This window comes from Pogona vitticeps, chromosome 3, assembly GCF_051106095.1.
Source record: "Pogona vitticeps strain Pit_001003342236 chromosome 3, PviZW2.1, whole genome shotgun sequence".
In the NCBI taxonomy this organism is placed as follows: Eukaryota; Metazoa; Chordata; class Lepidosauria; order Squamata; family Agamidae; genus Pogona; species Pogona vitticeps.
Window position 1 is genome coordinate 41626811 of NC_135785.1, and position 19600 is coordinate 41646410.

Sequence of the window (19600 nt, forward strand, 5' to 3'; positions counted from 1 at the left end):
GGTTAAGTTTGTATGAGTTGATTCATGCAGAGTGTAGTGGGTGTTGATTAGGAGATGGTGAGGAGGAGCCCCAGTGATGAAGCACCTCAGCTCTCACAAAGTGTTGAGGCAGAAGGAAGTGAAACCCTCACACGAGTTCAGCTCCTGTGGAAAGAGCAGGTAAGTGCTACCCATTTATTTAATCATTTGGTCTGTTAGCTGTACACACCTCATTGAAAGTAATGCAGTGCTGAGAAGCAACATCTGCATTTGGGTGCACAACTGAATGCCCAGTTCAGTGTAGATGCCATTCCTCTTTATTGCACTTTCAGTTGAAGGCATAGCAGTCACAAACTGCTTTCATTACTTTCAATAAACACTTTTGCTTCCTATGTTGTGGGGGGTGACAGCATGGTTGTACTGGCAAGTGGGGTATCTTTTCTTTGCAGCCTTAGGGGATTGGAATAAACAGGGGAGCAAAGAGGAATAAAGTACAAAAGTAGGAGAGTCTTTGTGGAAGGGTATTTTTGTACCCTTCACACTTTGCAGCAAATATTACACCTCAGGAAAATTTGGCACAGCCCTACTACGTTCCAGGTGCAGTTAATTAAACTTGATATTTCCACTTAAAATCAAGATGAAATGAATAATTTGTGTCCTAGGTTCTTTTCAAATAGATTTAGGAATAAAGACCAAATTTAAGTGCTTAATGTGTGTCATACGTATTATGAACTGAAACAATGACTTCAGGTATTTTGAAGCATTCGGGTTTTACCTTTCTTTCAAATGGCGAGCATAAAATGATTTTGTGAAGCCTTAAAGTAAAATACAGTATCTTTAGAATATGAGCTCTTCCCAAAGTTATAAAGAAGAACTTATGAGCATGATTCTACAGTTCTCTGTTTTATATTTTAAAATACGGTTTATAATTCTGACAAAATAGCATGATTCAGCTCTGATAAAATACTAAAGGATACAAATTTTTCTTTCCCCATTTCCAGCCAGAATAATTGAGAGAACTCTGAAAACTTACTCAAAACTTAGAAATGCCACAGCCTGAAGGATAGTGGAGAGGGAAGTGAGGGCAGAAACATCACAGGTATGTGGCTGATCACTGCAGGGTTAAAACAAACCCCTCCTCCATTCTCTCACCTTGTCTTCATCTATTGTTGGTTGTCTGAGAGGAGGATCAGCCCCTTGTGTGTAGGTTTCTCTGACCTACATTTTATGATCAGGTTGCCTAGCTTGTGTTGTCGATGTGTGGTACAGACAGTACAGAAGTGAAGAGAGCAGAAAGAACCATCTCTCCTTGGCCACACGGTGGAGCATCACTGAAAGAAATCCTTGGTATATTTTTAACTCATTGAGGTTCCTGTCTCCCTAATTCGAAAACATTACGAGAAAGAGGGAAAGAAAAGAAATAACACAGGGGAGGCTTTCAAAAGTGCCCTTGTATGAGTATGTGTGTGTTTGCTATGTGTGTGCCTCTCTGCATATGAGATTTTTTCCCTCTGCTGATCTTGCAATGCTTAGCCAGGCACTTGGAGGAGATTTGGAAGGAGCCTTATTAAGATGACCGTGCCTAGCAGCAGTCCCAGTTGCAGTGGAGACATTCACAGTGTCTGGTGTAGCAGCGGCGGCGGCAGCATCAGCAGCAACAGCAACCACCGCTATGGGCACGAGCTCAGCCTGAGTCCTACTGGCCATCTAGTCGCAGCCATCTGCCTGGGCATCATCGGAAGCCTGGGCTTCTTGAACAACCTCCTGGTCCTGATCCTCTTCTGCCGGAATAAAGTGCTGAGGTCTCCGATCAACCTGCTGCTGATGAACATTTCATTGAGTGACCTGATGGTGTGCATTGTGGGCACCCCTTTCAGCTTTGCTGCCAGCATACAGGGAAAGTGGCTCATTGGGCCAGCCGGATGCGTGTGGTATGGCTTTGTCAACACTTTATTTGGTAAGTACCAGCGTCCTCTTGGGCATCTTTTGAATAGCATGCTTTCTTTACTCCTGTGTGGCTCATGTGCTCTCTTGGATCTGTCTGCTCAGCAATTCTCCTCTGGCACTGCTAGCTTTGTGCATTTCCCCCCTTTCCTCTACTAAGTTTGGTGTCACATTTTTAGAAGAGTGTCCTTGACCACACTCCTGCACAGAGAGCCAGAAATACTAAAAGCAGTCTGAGTTGTGAAGAATAAGGATCCAGGAGAGACACATCACTTGCTACAATGCTTAAAAGTTTGTAATGGGATGAGAATTTGTAAAGAGTGATGATAGAGGAGATTGAGGGACACACCTATTTGTTGGCTGCTGGGTTAAGCATATTCTCAGGATTAAAAGTGATCCCCCCCCCCCTGCACAAGAGAGGGAAAGAAGTTGTATACAAGAACCAAAAGCATGGATATTGGGCAGAGGGGGCAGTTTCCCTTTCTGGAATCCCAAACTGATTTAGTACAATGGTTACTGTGTTGTATTGGTACCTCCTGACCAGAAAAGTTCCTGTGGACACTTGTGACCAGATGTCCTGCAACCTGTATGGTCAAGGGGCTTCAGTAATTTAGACATTTGACAACACAGTTAAAAGTGTATGCACCGGAGGAATAGCTTTGGAGTGATGTGCCTGTCACTGATGCAAAAATTAGGTTTCTGGGACAGAGTGTGTTGATGTAGAAGCAGAAACAGGTTGAACAGCTGGGGAATACAAGGGAGCAGCAAATGGCTAGGGGATTGTATCTAGATTTTTTAAAAATTTTCTTTCTGGATATACAGTCCTCGGATTTGGTGATTGGCTGTAGCATTGCAAGTATTAAATGAAAGGGGCTTTAGAATGTGAGAAAATGAAGTTGTGATTCCTTATGAGAAACAGTTTGCAATTGCTCTGGATGAATAAAATAAATGGGACCAGGATGCTGAGACTTTAATATGGGGAGTAAGCTTCACCTGAAGACAACAAGATTCACTTTTGAGTAAACATATGTAGCACTGCACTATAATTGTCTGGGAGCAAAGTATGGATTCTGGGATTGATGCTGAAGTAGATGCACAAACTTATTTCATATACAACTATTAGGTGAACTAATATTATATAGAACTATCAGAAAAAAGGTAACATGTTTTTTGAGAATAGCAAGTATTTATCCCAGAGAGAGAAGAATGTGGACTGGAGTGCTTGTCCATCTAGGGTGGGAGGACCTCTTTTTAATGGGATTACACACTGGAACGAATCACTCAGATGAACAACAACTGGAACAAAGTTCAGCACAAAGGTATGCATTATCTCACTAGGAATTATACTTGTGTGCAAGAGTCATTTGTAAAAAGCTGTGAACTATGCAGCTATGTATGTAGTGTGCAATTGTATTCGAAAACAATTTTTTTAAAAGGATGACTGAATCTTGGGGAATACATGGAAAAACAATTCTATGTGTGTGTGTTTGCAACTATATACATACAGGTTTGCCAGTGGGCTTAAAAATCCTAGATGCCTATTCACAAACTGGTTAATAACTTGTTTGATATTGTTATTATACCATGTGAGGTCTACAGTCATTTTGACTACACGGTCCATAGTCCAATCCTAGAAGGAATGGAAAAGAGATCACAAGCAGAGGCACTCTCAAAGGCAACCATTTGAACTGCAAAACTGGGGAAAGAGCTGGGAAACCCACACACCAAACATCGAGGCTCTAGAAAAAACTTAATTTTTAAAACGGAAGAAAGGAAAAACAGCTCATGTTGAAAAATGGATCTAAGCTGTTACACCAATAGCTCAAATCGCCTGACTTTTGCAGGCCCTGGCAGGTAGAAATGTGGTATCTAGCTTTAATAAATTAATAGCCAAAGTCCTGTTGGTGTTCACATAAGATCTGTGTTATTTGCTGTGGCTGATTGCTGCTTACAGGTGAGTAGGTTGGGATGCATTTCAATCATATGCTGAGCTGGGCAACCGAGATTGTGCCAGTAATCAACCTTACTTGAACACCAGGAGGTTTCTGAACAACAATAATCAAAATAAGGAAATACTGATCTTCATAGTGATTATTTTTTACCACTATGAACTCTTTAAGAAGATGGGCATATAAACTTGTTGGTTTTTGCTTTTGTTGTTGCTCTACAGATTGTTCTCTAGCTATGTTACTATTCTCGTGTGTCTTCATTGCATATATATTCAGAAAAAAATTGAATAACAACAAAACCACATACACATGTAGATTGCATTTTGAAGAATGGACAGTGTATTTTACACACATTATCAGATATCCTTAGAAGAACCGTGTAATACTGTCACTAATGTCGCTGTGCACATTATGTGCTGTCAGGTCACAACTGACTTATAATTACCCTAATAGAGTTTTCAAGGTAAGTGAGATTTTAATGGGTGGTTTTACCAGTGCTACTGTTCCCCAATGATTTTCCATGGCCAAGTGGGAGATTTGAACTAGTCCCAGTCAGTTACTCTATCCACTACACCACACTTGGTACAACTAGTATCATTGGCTCAGTATTTTCCTTACAGTGTAGGTCAGGTATGGGTGGCACAGAGAGCATATGTTTGCTCATGCAGTACATTAAATATCTGGAGGACCCAGTTCAGTGCTCTGTGCCTTAAACACACCCTGTACTAGTTCTGTCATGTATAAGACTTGTATGTTGGTATCAAGCAAGCAAGCACCAGCCACTGCATGGGATCCAACACTGTCATTCCATCAACAGAACTGCTTCTTTCAGTCTAACCAGAAGGTGGTTATTCTTTCCTGCAACCCCTTAAAACCTGCTGTGGAAGACAAAGACGTCTGCAGTGGAGAAAGGGAAAATATTTTTGTCCGACAAGTGCATATCTGCCCATAGAGTCTGGATTTAAATCATGATATGAATCCCACCAACAGAGATAAGATACTGGTTGAAATGTTTCCAAATGAGAGTTGTGGCATCCTGAATTTTGAACAAGTTTTATTTGGCCTACGTTTTCATGGACTGTAACTGGGTGAATAATTCAGTGAGTTGGGGTATCTGGCTGCAAAGTAAGATAGTATGAGTTCAATTCGACGCTGTGCATCCCAGGAAAAGAGCCTGCTTAGGTAGCCTTGGGCAAGCTGCACAGTCCCAGGACGCCCCCAAAAGAAGGGAACATTGAACCACTTCAGAGTACTGTACACCTAGAACACCTTGGAAAGAGCCACCACAACTTTGAATTGACTTGAAGGCACTTGATTAATTAATTAAAATTCACAGACTGTAAACAATTTCTTCAGATATGTGGCTGCTGTCCCCAAAAGTTTAGGGCTAAATTGGAATATGGTTGGTTCAATATGATTGGCTCCTGTGCTTATAAATGCGACACTTGTATCGCCAAGGTATATAGTTATGAAATATGAACAGTAAAGGCACTCTGTGAAAGGGCTTCTTCTGATGTTTCTTTTGTACATGTCATGTCTTGGCTGGGAAACAACTTGACCCAGAAACTTCAAACGATTCATTAAAAACTCTTATGCAAAGTATCACCATTTCTTGGTTATACTTTATTGCTATAGTTCAGACATGATTGTAAGTACATTTTGCAAGTTATCTCATTAAAATCATGGGTGTTTGGCTGGAAGGCCTGGAGATTTGCAGCCTTCAAGATTTAATGCATTTAAGTGTGGTTTCCTGTCCCCCCCAGTATTTTCACTTGTGTTACATATAGACATAGAAAATATTACTCTTGGGATAACAATTACAACAACATGGCTGCTGAATTCTATGCATTATAATAAAAAGGATACATTTTCTTGTTTGTGTTAAGCTGGCATCAGTCATCAATCAAGTACTTGTAACATGAAATGGTTGCTTCAGTTGCATGATAATGTCAGTTGCATAGATTCCATGTGTTTGTTCTAGAGAACAACAGTTTTAGGATTTAGATGCACCACTTCCCCAATTAACAACTAATGCTGGGTAGTGATAAAGGTGGAACCAACAACAGCACATGGTATCATGCCATGTTCATATTGCCTAAATGACACATCTGTTAATGGCATGGACCTTTTTTGTTTATGATTCATCAAGTTGCATCTGACTTATAGCAAGCCTAATAGGGTTTATAGGTGAGAGCAGTTTAACCAGTGTTGTCCCATCAGAGAGTTTCCATAGTTGAGTGAGAATTTGAATCCAGATCTCTTGAGTCCTTGTTTGCCACCCTATCCACTATATTACACTGACACGTCCATTGACAGATCCAATTTCCTGGTGTTTTGCTTGTATAAATGTGGAAATCACACACAATATCCACTATTTTATTGTTATTCCTAAGCAGAGGATATTTACTGACTCAGCTGGATTCATAAGACTGTTAATTCACTACTTAACAATTAATATATGGTATCTAGATGGGATTAGCCATTGCACTCAAGTAAAACTTTTAAAAAATTAATGGAATAGATAATATGCCTGAGTGAAAATTAGAATTTTTAAAAAATAAATGACTATGTTTTTAGTATTTTAAACTTGATGTACTAGTTTCCATTGGGTTGATCTGAATTTTGGCAGAGTAGCAGAGATTTCTAAGTAGACTGAAACCCAAGAGCCTCACTAGATGAAATGAAGAATTCATATCTCAAAGGAGTGCTCACTCAAGTGGTGGAAAAGTTGTGATTCTGAAAACCGATTAAAAGGAGAAGTGGCATTGTGTTAGGAGAAGTGGCATGAGTGTCATGGGAGTTATTTCTGGAATATTAAAAAAAAGAGACTTCCATTGCATATTAAAGCAAAGAGACACCTATAACAAAAAAATATGCTATGTGGAAACAAAATTAGAACAGGAAATATATATTTTCTCTGAATGTGTAGCTTGCCTCCAAGACCCATTTTATTATTGGTGCCTTTTCTCTAAGCAATAGAATACTAAAACTTATAATGGCAGAATTGCATTTGTATCTCACCTTAACCAAAGGGGGACTATAGTGCCTCTTCAGTTTCTGGAATTGCATCTATATGTATAATTTAGCATATGACATTTTAATGCACATTTTGTCTTTAATGCCTCTTTTGTCTTCTGTCTTTATGATCAAACAGTTGCTTTTTGGAGAGGAGGGTGAACTATAACTGGCCTCCCTACCCTAGCTGATTGAAAAGCTACCAAAATTTTGCAAAACACTGCTCTGGAATAACTAACTTTCTCAGTTTGGTTTGTGTATGGCTGCTGGGAGTAAGGCAAAGGAGGGAAGAAGGTAGACCTCAAGTTCCCTGTTCTCCCAGTCCTGGAAGACAGATTACTGTTTAAAATATCTTCTTTCGTCATTGGGAACTTTCTGTGAATAGTTCTTACACCAGAACTTAAAAATAGGTATTCTTGTCTTTTTAGTAACATGGCTTATTTATATCTCCTCTGTTTCCTGCAGCATTTTCTTAACATGCAATTATGTATTTCCTTTTAACAGATCAGCTGGATAGAATGGAGAAAGTGTCTTTTTCTCTCTTTTTTTGGCATGGCCTTCCATTCATCCTGCGTTCTTCCGTCTGGCTTTTTCTGGGTGTGTTTCTGTCTCTCTGGATACCCTGGCCTCTGAACTGGTCAAATGCTTTGCATAAATGCAAATGTTAAAAAAGAAAACGGAACTTTCAAAACTGTTCTCCCCTCTGCCCTAATATTATTTTATGCAGCATTTTCATACCAGGCTTGTCTCTCATTCATGTCTTTGTTCGGCATTGAGTTACTTCAACACTTGATATTTAACCTTGATACTTAACAAAGAAGCAACTGAGAGACAATCTGGAGGCAGATGCTTGCCTAGTGTCATAATATTGTGTAGTTCTTTTGAAATAGCTTGTTTGTCTAGTACTTGTATACAGTGTTTTTTTGGCCAAATATGTTTTCACTCCCTGAGGTGAAAGGTCAGATGCCATCCCCTCCCTTTATACCTATGAAAGCCAACCAGACTTGTAGTTAAATTTTCCTTTGATGCTGGCAAATGGGCCACCATGGTCCAGGACACTTTGGTGGCAGCAGGCTAGTTTAGGGGCCCAGGGCAGGCCTTCTTGCACACCTAGCTTGTGTCCTCCAACACCTTACTGATAAAGCTTTTCATCTGGTGCCTGAAACATCTGCTTTTCTCCCTGCCTATCAGCATCTGTCACTTAAAGCACTGAATTACTCTGCCTAATGCCAGGGATGGCTTTGACAAAACCACACATCACATTGTAGGATGAAGAAATGCATCCTTGATCTTCAGGAAGTTTCATTGTGTTATGATATACATTGGAGATGGGCACAAACTGAACTACACCCCCCCCCCCCCACAAATTGGGCTGGTTCATGGTTTGGTTTATGCAAGCTTTTTTGCAAAAATGAAACAAAGTGCTGAACATTTTTTTTGTTTGATCTCCACTTTGCTTTGGTGAAACGGATGCTCCCGCCTCCTTCCCACTGCCCCCGTTGCATACCTACCTGGTCCTGCACCCTCCTCCTCTTCCTCCTCCATTGCCAACATCTTCAGAGACAGTGGAAGGAAAGCCAGGCCTGCTTTCTCTGCACATGCACACGCCTATCAGCTGATATTCTGGTGCATGTGTGGAGAGAGCAGGCCTGGGACCTAGAAAAGAAGCTGGTCGACTGTTTTTGAAGATGATGGCAGCAAAGGAGAAAGAATAGGAGATGGCAGGAACACATAGGAGGTAATGGGGACAGTGGGAAGGACGTTGTGGGTAACAAAGGGGGTGGAGGGGTTAGATTCCCCTCCCCCTCAGGCATGAACCAGAAAAACAAAGCACAAACTGGTTCAATTTTTTCTGGGGTTGTTCGTGGTTTGTGGGTCGCCATGAACCATAAACCACAAAACACACCGATTAGTCATTTTTCTGGTTTGTGTCCATCTCTACTATGCATAGAGATGGACACTATACTGAAACATAAGTACAGCTTAGTTCAGTGGGACTTGCTGTCTTGTGAATAAATGTAGTGCAATTGAATGGAAAGGTCCCAATATATATGACAGCATCTGTTGACTTCTTTACAACTATCCTGTTTACTGGAAGAAGAAAAAGCTGTTGAGAAATGGATTTTTTTTCCACTTACAAATCTTGTTCTTAAAGCTTTCGCATGATTTTTATTTCTTTGGATTTCTTGTGGTACATTTGACAGCAAAACCTGATTAACAGAGTTTTTTTTCTATCGACAGAAGGCTACAACAGTTACTAATAAACAGCTAGTAAAGCATTTTAGTGTATGTTTACTTGGAAGTATATGACGACAACAAATAAGTGGGCTTATTTGCAAGAAACTGCTATGTTAAACACAATTACACGGCGTGTCAATATGCCCTACTGAACACAATGCAATTTACTTCTGAGGAGAACCCGGAAATAGCCTTGTTTCAGATAACAAATTATAGCAATTAGATCCTTTTCCTAGAGACTCTAAGCTAAATTGCAAAGGCAAATTAATGACAGATAAAGACGCTCCTTTCTGGGCTGTAACTGTTCTTTTCAAAGTTACTTTTATAGCTGTGAGGGTATGACCTCATCAAATTTTGGAATAGAAATATCACACGTTTCAAGTGCTGACTGACGCTGCATCTTGGGTTGCTGAATTCTGATTTTTTAAAAAGAAGTCACTAAAAGTAGCTATCAGTTTTGAGAAACAGAAAAATGAAGAGTAATTGATTTTATTTGCCTTGTGCTCTGCCTTCCTATATTGAAAAATTATGCAAGAAAATGTCAATGAGACTTTCTTAGGCTGGATGGTTGGGTTCATTTGTTCTGTTTATCTGTTTCACTTTATGATTTTATTGCTGTTTGCTTGTGGTTTATTTTATATTGCTATGTTGTAAACTGCCCAGTATATTGCTTTTGCACTAAGAGGGTGGTTAATGAATCAAATAAATAAATCAAATAATTAAATAATTTGATGAATCATTGTAACAATAATGAAAACAAATTACTTCTTGGGACATGATAACAGTAACCAGTTGCTTTTTTTAAAAAAAAAGAACTTGCCAGGCTTTGTCCGGTTTTCTGAATAAACATGTGAAGGGTTGTTTCATAAGGTTTCTTTCACTGGGTGGCAGCTGTATGACATGTGAACTTTTTGGCAGACATTCTTCCTCTCATTTGGCAAACCATCAGTAATGTAGGTGACAAGGGGGCCATTATAAGGTTAGTGCCGGTTCGATGGCCTCTCATTACAATCAAATTGCCACAAAATTATCTGTGATACACCTGTTAGCTGCAGTTCTATAACTATTTTCCTGGGGATAAGTCACATGAAAGCCAATGGAAATTGTTTCTGTGCAATATTGAGTGTGGAAAAATCATCCTACATTACCTAGAACTATCTGGATTCATCCCCAGAATCTAGGGATTCTGGAAACTATAGTCCAAAATAATTTGTCAAGCTCTGAAATATTGTACTGTTAATTCTTTATTTGCACACATATCTAATTCTACATTTCCATTTCTCTCAAACAATATTTTCCTCACCGTTGCTAAGATCCACTTTCTTTTCTGACATTTAACCTGTACACCTGGTAGAACAGCTAATTTGAAGCAAGTGAGAGGCACAGCCTTGTCTAATGTGAAAACATTTCAATACAAGTTTTTTTGTTTGTTTGTTTTTTGTACAAAGATTTTGTGGCCCTTGAGCTTGGTTTCTGAAGAAAACCACATCTTAAAAATCCCTTTATATCCACTGGTATCATAAATTTTAAAAGCGTAGGAAATAGGAACAGTTTGAAGGAAATTTTTGACCTAATGAATCATATGAGATCTATTTTTATGCATGTTATTGTACATTGCCTCTAGTACTGTATAGTAGCATGCCAATGTATAAATATTAAATATATATAGACACTTTACGCACACATATATTGCAAGTAGGGATACTAAGTAGGAATATTCTTAGCTGCATTGTTCCCACACTTTGTGACCCAGTTGGAACCTCAGGCTAATTGCAAGGAGAAAGAAAAACATTCTGTTTATTAGAAAAATCAATGAACCATCTCTTCACTTCTTTTCCCTATGTTTTCTAACCAGTGTTCTACAAGCACTGCTTCGCCAATAAATAGTCTGGGGTTTATTATGGCTTGCATATTAACATGTATTCAAATCTCATTCAATCAGTGGGTCTATTTTACTTAGGAGTAGCAATTTAATTAGGATTTTGCTTTAAAGCAAGAGAAAGTCCAAGGGCCAATTTTCTCGCTCTAGGGCTGCTAGCGAAAATGCAAGGGAGAGAGAGCAAAAAGGAGAGAAAAGGAAAAAAGAAGCCCCAGAAATGGCCAGCAGACCACTTCAGGTTTTGAAAATAATCCATAATGTGTGTGCGTGCATGCATGTGTGTATATTAGACACTGCAGGGTGCAGTGTTTTCTTTTTCAGTGCAATCCTGTGGGTATTCAAGCAGAAACAAGTCCTGCTGAGTCCATGTTATCATGCCCAGGATCAGGATGGCAGTCTTTGCTGTGATTTTGGCAGCTCATTATGCCCAAGCACACAGCAATGCTAGTCATCCCTCACTGACCTTGAATGGCAGCTGTCCTCTGTACAGATGCTTCTGTAGCAGATGCACTATGGAAATTGTGCCTTGACCAGTGATCAAGGCAAAAATTTTTGAATCTTGACCTCTAGTAATGTGTGGGTTGATTAATCATACCAGATAAGCTCTCAGAATCAAGATAAGCAGACCTGCTTGCAACTGTGGAAGGTGCCTACACAAAACACCTTCATTGTCAAGGGCAGAGAGACAGAAAGAATAACATTACCTGTTGTCCTGCAGGGCATTTTTTCCTGTTTTGAAAATTATTGACTGTCTGTATTTCTGTTTTAGCCTCGCTATACCTTTTAGCTGTGTGTCTGATATGACATTCCACTTGGAGGAGCAGGAGGAAAACCTATATTGTTCCTTTTGACCCTAAGAAGTAGAGCTATGCACAAATGGCATTTTGAAATTCTCCACTCTGCCTATGTGAAGAGAAATGAGATATGGACTAGATGGGTGGGTTACTTGTCCAATAATTTTTCAGAGGTGGGTCTCATCAGTGGCAGTGGTTGTGCACAGCTGGCTGCCAAAGAAATGATTGTACCATAAAAGACAAAGCATTTACACAGTCCTCAGCCAACTCGCAAGTACAACATTTAAGAGCCAACTAAAAACATGGTTGTACGTTCAGGCCTTCCCTCCTGTCAATTCTTAATTTCTTCTTTTTCCTTTCATTTATTTTTTGTTTTATTACTGCATGTGTCACAGTTTGTTTGTAAAATCTTTATGGTTTATTGTATACTCTTTTATTGGAAGCCCCCCAGAGTGGTCGACCAGACCAGATGGGCAGGATATATATCAAATAAATGAATAAATGAATGAACGAACAAACAAACGAACGAACGAACGAACGAACGAACAAACAAATAAATAAATAAATAAATACATGTTTAGATGTACGTATTGGATATGCTTTTACCTGCAAAATCAAGATGGTCTTTTTTTCAAGATAGATAAACCCTAAGCTCATATTGTTGTCATGTGTGATCAAGTCACTTCCTACTTTAAAGTAACTCTAAAAGGATTTCCAAGGTATATGAAAAGTCTACAGTATTGTTTACCATTTCCATTTTACATTCATGGGTTTTCATGGCCAAACAAAGATTTGAACCCTGGGTTTCCTGGGTCCTGGTCTGACTCTCTCTGTCCAATACACCATAGTGGCTGTCAGATATTATCATGGCATACCACCAACACTCCATGTAACACTGTACTTTGACTGAAATCTAGGTTATTTTGCTAGACAGCATTGTAGTCTACATTCAAAGGAGTCATGGACAAACACTGACATTCAAAACAACACTTACTCACAATTTATAATATCACATATACTAAACAATGACTTTGTCATGTCATTTTCAAATACATTGTGTCAGTCACTCTCTCCTGGTACTTTTTTCAAATACTGATTTTCCCTGTGGATGCAGTACACTATGGCCCAGTTGTGCCTTGTTCAATTTTTACATATATCTTGTTCCTTTTATTCTCTTTGCATTAGATGGGGCTGGAGAGTAATGCTAGTGGCACTGTCATTAGTCTTCATCTTACAAGATAGCTTGCTTAGTTTTCACAAAATTAGTTAATAATAAAGTTTATTTGTCTAGAAATGTTGTTTTGTTATTTATAACCAATGTCTAATTGATTTTAGTGGGTCTCTTCTAAAACATGACTCAGTCTGAAGCTTGTTGTAGAGTAAGCAAAAGAGTGGGACAAGAACAACATTAACTTGTGGTTTTGGCCATTTCAAACTCAAAGGGTTACCAAAGTGCATATCTGCACTTCCTTCTAAGAAAATAAGAAAACTTGGGACTCGTCAGAGAGATGCACGTCAGGTAGGAAAGGTGATAGAAGTCCTAGTTATTACTTATTTAGTTGGGGATGTCAGGGGTCATGGCTACCCCTTTCATCTCTAGAAAATAGGCAAGGTGTCTTTACCTTGGAGGGACAACAAGAAATGTGTGAAAAGGAAGGAAGTAACATCAGCAGCTCTAAGAATAGCCTTCTAAGGCTGAAGGAAGATGAGCACAGGACAAAGCACGTAAAAGACACGTAGGAAACATGAGGAAGCTTTCTCTCTCTCTAATCTTTTTGAAAAAACGTATATCTTCTTGAGTGTAAGTTGAGTTGCACCCACTCACCCGAACACATCTGACCCCAAAAGTGAAGAAATCTTCAGATTCCTTTTATGATAATTTTATCCCACATTTGCATATTCCTTGAAAAGCTGGACTGAAAGGTTCTGACCTGAGTCATATATAGCAACATGCCAATCACTGGAGAATGTTTTTAGAATATTTAGACTTAGAAGCTGAACCTGTAAGATTCTGACAATAATTATGTTTAGAATCCTACACATTCCACGCCCTTCCCTCACTGTTTTCTGTTCCTTCAACTCACAGTCTGTGCCCGCTGAGAATGTTCAGTCCTACTTGGACTGTTTTAAAGATTGCAACATGAAGCTGGTTTGCAGATATAGTTTGGTGTTGCTGCAACCTGAAGAGATCCCTCAGATATGCTTTGTAATACTTTGCACGTGGCTGGTGCCATTTGGCATGGTGTTGTTTTAAGGATAAACACAGAGGAAAATGAAACCTCTATCTGAATATAATATGATGTACATTCTACAGAGATCAAGACAGGAGAATAGCTACAAGTTCCCCAAATTCCACCCTTTCTCATTAACTGGTATGTAAAGTCTCAATAACTACCACTCTGGGCGGCTTCCAACATAACATACTGTATATATATTGTTAACACAAAAACATGAGAAAGAAAAGAGAGTCAAGTGCTGATAGGAAAGCACTCTTTCAACAGTTTATAAGTTAATTATACAGGCTACACATTGTCCCCCACTGTTACCTGGGTGCTCATTTTACTGACCTCGGAAGGATAGAAAGCTGAGTCAACGTTGAGCTGGCTACCTGGGATTCAACCCCAGGTCATGAGGACAGTTTTGGCTGCAGTACAGCATTTTTTTAACTACTGCTCCATGAGGCGGAGCTCTCTTTGAATTTGAAGAGCAAGAAGGAATGATTGGTTACTGCTGGATAGATAAACAATCATCCCAGCCCAGAAAAGTCCGTCCTAGTCACAGAAACCATAGACAAAATCTGAGTTGTAAAAAATGCTCCAGCAGAAAATTCCCAATGCAATGTGAAAAGCTACTAAAATTTATTTTTTTCGGGTGTTTTGAATGTATGCGCCTCTACATCTAGTTAAGTGGAGGTCCAGGATCTTCTCCTCATTTATATTTCTTCCTTGCAGCCAGCCCTGGAAAGTTGTGAAAAAGTATTTTCTAAACATTTTTTTAGGATATAACAAAAGTATTCACTTATGTTCACATGTATTGATGTTAATAATTCTCTGTCTGTCTCTCCCTCCCTTTCTGTCTTCCCTTCTCACTATATGTTTGTGTATGAACAATAACATTTCAATTTAAAACATGGAAGGAAGATAGGCTGCCTCTCTCCTTTGCTACATGTGCTGAACTATACAAATTAAAATGTTATTTTGTCAGTTTCCAGGGGCAATGGTTAATATTTAGGAAAAGAAACCAGAATGAAATATTAAGAAGATCATAGGGAGACAGAAGGATTAGGAAGTAGTGCACTGTAAACACCACACACACACACACACACACACACAGAGAGAGAGAGAGAGAGAGAGAGAGAGAGAGAGACTGTCATACATAGAGAGTAGGAGGCCATAAAAGATTCAATATCAACATGTTTGTGCTGATTCAGCCTTCTTCCTACTATTGATCTATTTTCAGACGTTCGATTTCAAATCCCTTTCCTCTCTGTAACATGGTTTTTTGACTGTTTAATGTCAACAAGCATGTAAAATTATCACTTTTAATTCAAATTGTAGTCCTTAGACTGTTAAATCTGATAAAGATGCACAACCTGGTTTTCTAGCTGGGGAAACCTAAGGTGTACATCTTTGGTTGGCATTTCCTATTTTTACATTTTGATTTCTTACAGTGTTAGAACTAGCCTCTGAGGTATTTAGGGCCCAGGAGCCCACAGCCTCCCATACCCTTAACCCCCCAAATCAGAAACTCGTCATGTGGTTTATTGAGTGCAAATGAGACTTTTTGCTAGGTTCTTTTTTATCCCTTTCATTGGTTTGAACCCCAGGAGATACCTTCCTCCCACCCAAAAACAAAACAAAACAAAAAACAACAAAAAACTGGAAGTGATCAGAAATCACTTCTAGATTTGGAAAAAGGATCATTAAGATCCAGAAACCTTGCATAGTTGCAACCTATGCTTCCTGTAGGAATCAAGCAGTTTCTCACTACTGGGGCCAGTAGGTGCTTTGGGCACAATTGGACCCCTGAGTTCTACATGTGGTCCCCAGGCTATGTTTGGCTTACTCTGGGATACAATGAGCAGTTTGGAGGGTGGCAAAAATGTTTTGCTTTCAAACCCTAATCTACATTCATTCATTAGAAAGAGATGGGCAAAGTGCAGTCTGTTTTTTTTTTTTTTTGCTTGCTAATTGGGTTTTTTTATCCATCATTTTTAGTTAATGTCTGCTTATAAAGGGCATACAAGGAAGGAGGTATATTTTAGAGAACATTGCCAGTCCAAACATAACATTTGGAAAGTCTGAAAAAGGTACAGAATGCTGAAGTGTTGAGTAATACGTGCTGTTACTACATGGTTTAGTGGTCAGTGTTGCTCTAGAACTGAGAAGGCTTTGATGCAGACCCCTACTTATCCATAAATCTGAGTTATTCACACTCTCCTAGCATAACCTAATGCATGAGATTGCTTTATTGGTAAAACATAGATCAGATGAGAACCATATGTGCCACCTTGGAGGAGAGGCTGGCTGGCTGGCTGAATAGATACAGTAGATAGATAGATAGATAGATAGATAGATAGATAGATAGATAGATAGATAGATAGATAGATAGATAGATAGATAGATAGATAGATAGATAGATAGATAGATAGATAGATAGATAGATAGATAGATAGATAGATAGATAGATAGATAGATAGATAGATAGATAGATACACACATCACAACAACTGTAGTTTAATGTTCTTGCTGATGTATAGTTTAATGTTCTTCCAGCAAATGCATTTTAAGTTGTTGTTAGTTAGTTATGCTTTGTCTCCTCACTTCCAGGATATGTTGATGGCATTTCTTCCTTTCTAATATCTTGCCTTTAAAAGTTTCACATCCCTGTGTATGTGTTGCACATGTGCCTCCGCGTGCACACACGTCCAAGCACACACTTACTGTCTGAATTGCTACTAAGCCTCATCTTGTTGAAGATAAGAGGAACTACCAAATAAGGACTTGGCAGTCCTTCTTTTACATGCAACAAACTGTGTCTTTATGGTGGTCTGTGTTCATCCGTCATTTACATGGAGTCCTAATAACTGCATTACTAAAAAACCGTGGAATTAGTGGGGATCCTTGCCACACTTTTGTTCTCATGTCACAGACATAAACCCCAATAACCTGAATGCCTTTTTTGAATTGTTGCTATTCCTGGTGACAATAGGAAGGATTAGTGTAAGGCAAAAGGCTGTAATTATGTCTATGTGAAGCAGAGACTGAAGATGAAAGGAAGGGCTTCATTCTTATCTAGAGAACTTATTTGTACACAGCCTTCTTTCTCCTTCAGTGTCCTTTTCCTGATGTGTGACATGCAAAGGACATGGAAGTCACTGTGGCAAGTTTGTTTCTTGTGCCTAAAGCTTTGTGCAGAATTCATTAAAAGCTCTCCATTTGCAATTTACTTTAGGGACATTCAGTGAATTAACTATGTGGGGTGCCTTTGGAAAGAGTTTGAAAACTTCAGGGGACCCAGAACGCTACAGCCAGATTGTTAGGTCGGGCTGGTAACAGCGATTCACAGTAGCTCCATTGGCTAACAATCTGGTTCTTGGCACAATTCACAGTGCTGGTTTTCACTTATAAATCCCTAAACAGCTTGGGTCTAAGCCATCTCAATGACTGTGTCTCTCTTTATGGGCCTGCCTGCATGCTAAGATCATCAGAGGAAGCCTTTCTCTCGGTCCCACCACCTTCACAGGTGCATTCGGTGGGGGCATGAGAGAGGGCCTTCTCTGTAGCTGCACCCAGAACTCTGGAATTCCATCCAGCGCAGGCCAGGCCAGTGTCATCTTTGCTATCCTTGTGCAAGCAGATGAAAGTCTCTCTCTTCAGACAAGCTTTCCCTTGTCTGTTCGAGATGGGTTGTTAAATGGAGTGTTGTGTGTTGTGCCTTGTTGCTTTGAATCTGTTTTTGGTGTTGATTTTGTTTACCATTTTCAGTACGCCATCTGTTTGATTCTTTGTAAACATTTGTGTATGTACTGTTTTTAGCTTTTAAATATTGTCTTTTACTGATACAAGCTGCCTAGGAGAAAGGTGGAGTAACAATATTATAAATAATAAAAGTAAATAAAATAAAAATAACTTTTCCAAATCAATGCTTGAAAAAACTGATTGTGGGATGTGGGGGGAAATGAGTCAGTGAGTTTTAGGCATCTAGCTCTGGTGTGATGCATTTAGGTTGTTGCTTTGTGTTATCACATTGCTTATGACTTATGATGATGGTCCTATGAGTTAATGAGCTTGGAAAAAATCCTCTTATTAGCAACCCTCTTTAGGTCTTGTAAACTCAAGGCTGTGACTTCCTTTACTAAGTCAGTCCATCCTGTGTTCAGTCTTTCTCCACCCCCACCCCCACCCCCGTTGCTCTCAGTTCTACTCAACATTATTGTCCTTGGCAGAGAGTCTTAACTTCTCCTATGTCCTAGGTATAATCACCCATGTTTAGGCATTGAGCCTCTAGTGAGAGCTCAGGTTTAATTTGAAATAGTAATCCAGGCTTAAATCTTTTTCTTTCTTTCAGCAAAGAGAGTTTCTTATGTAAGGTTTCTATTTGCAACACCTAAGTTGCATTTGTTGGCTTAAATAATAATGATATAAAATAAAACAAAACAATGTGTTGTTCCCCTTCCAGGTACGGTCTCACTTATATCCTTGGCTGTGCTTTCATATGAACGATACTGCACAATGATGGGAACAACAGAAGCAGATGCCACAAACTATAAGAAAGTATGGATGGGAATCTTACTGTCTTGGATCTATTCTTTATTTTGGTCCTTACCGCCCCTTTTTGGATGGAGTAGCTATGGACCTGAAGGACCAGGCACAACATGTTCGGTTAACTGGAACTCAAAGGATGCTAACAATACATCTTACATAATTTGCCTCTTCATCTTTTGTCTCGTGATTCCTTTTTTCATTATTGTGTACTGCTATGGGAAGCTCCTGTGTACCATCAAGCAGGTGAGTGGATCCCTCAACCTACTTTTCAGCATCAACGCTTTCAATGTGCGTGGAATGGAAGGAGGCACTGTCTTAATGCTTCCATGGTATATTGTAGAGAAGCATCTACAGGAAGTGTTTGTAGGAAAGGAACGGATACAATATTTGATTCACACATGATGAAAAATAGCATTTCTAGCATGACTGGTAATGAATTCCAGAGTCATCTGCATCTGAAACAGGCGACTTCACCCTTTAGAGCCATGGTTTCCAACCTTGGGTGTCTCGATCTTCTTGGATGAAAACTTCCAGAAATCCTGGCCAGTAGAGCTAATGGTGAAGGCTTCTGCGAGTTTTAATCCAAGAATATATCGGTACCAAAGATTGGGAACCACTGCTAGAGGATACACTGCTAAAGCTCATTGAAGGAAGAGTCTTGATTTGGCAACCAACATTAAACCCTGAAAGACAGAATGAAAGTAAAGTTGCAGGAAATACATGGCCATTTCTGATGGCATGTGTGGATTCGTTTGCATATGCTCATTTTTAAAATTTCCCATGTAGTTGTAGTGAACCTGAGGGTTAACTGAACTAAATGCATCAATTAAAAAAAAAATACATAAAAACCAAAACTGCTTTAAAAAAAACTCCCGAAACACACTGCCAAAACCAAAACTAAAACCAATACCAAAATAAAAACAAAATGGACAAGCTAATCTTTTGAGACAATCAGATAGCAGGTTCACAGAACCATCATGATTTAGGGCAGGATTCCTCCACACGGTTCCTTCCAGATGATGGGAATTTTCCTAT

The 19600-nt window shown here is 39.3% G+C and overlaps 1 protein-coding gene across 1 annotated transcript in view; it reads left to right on the forward strand.

Moving 5' to 3' along the window:
- The first annotated feature begins 385 nt into the window (after positions 1 to 385).
- Positions 386 to 19600, forward strand: part of LOC110088936 (vertebrate ancient opsin) — a 134509-nt gene continuing 115294 nt past the window's right edge. The window contains exons 1-2 of the mRNA XM_020811580.3: positions 386 to 1936; positions 18480 to 18808. Of these exons, the coding sequence (XP_020667239.3) occupies positions 1552 to 1936; positions 18480 to 18808 (714 nt within the window). The 5' untranslated portion in view covers positions 386 to 1551. The remainder of the gene's footprint in view (positions 1937 to 18479; positions 18809 to 19600) is intronic.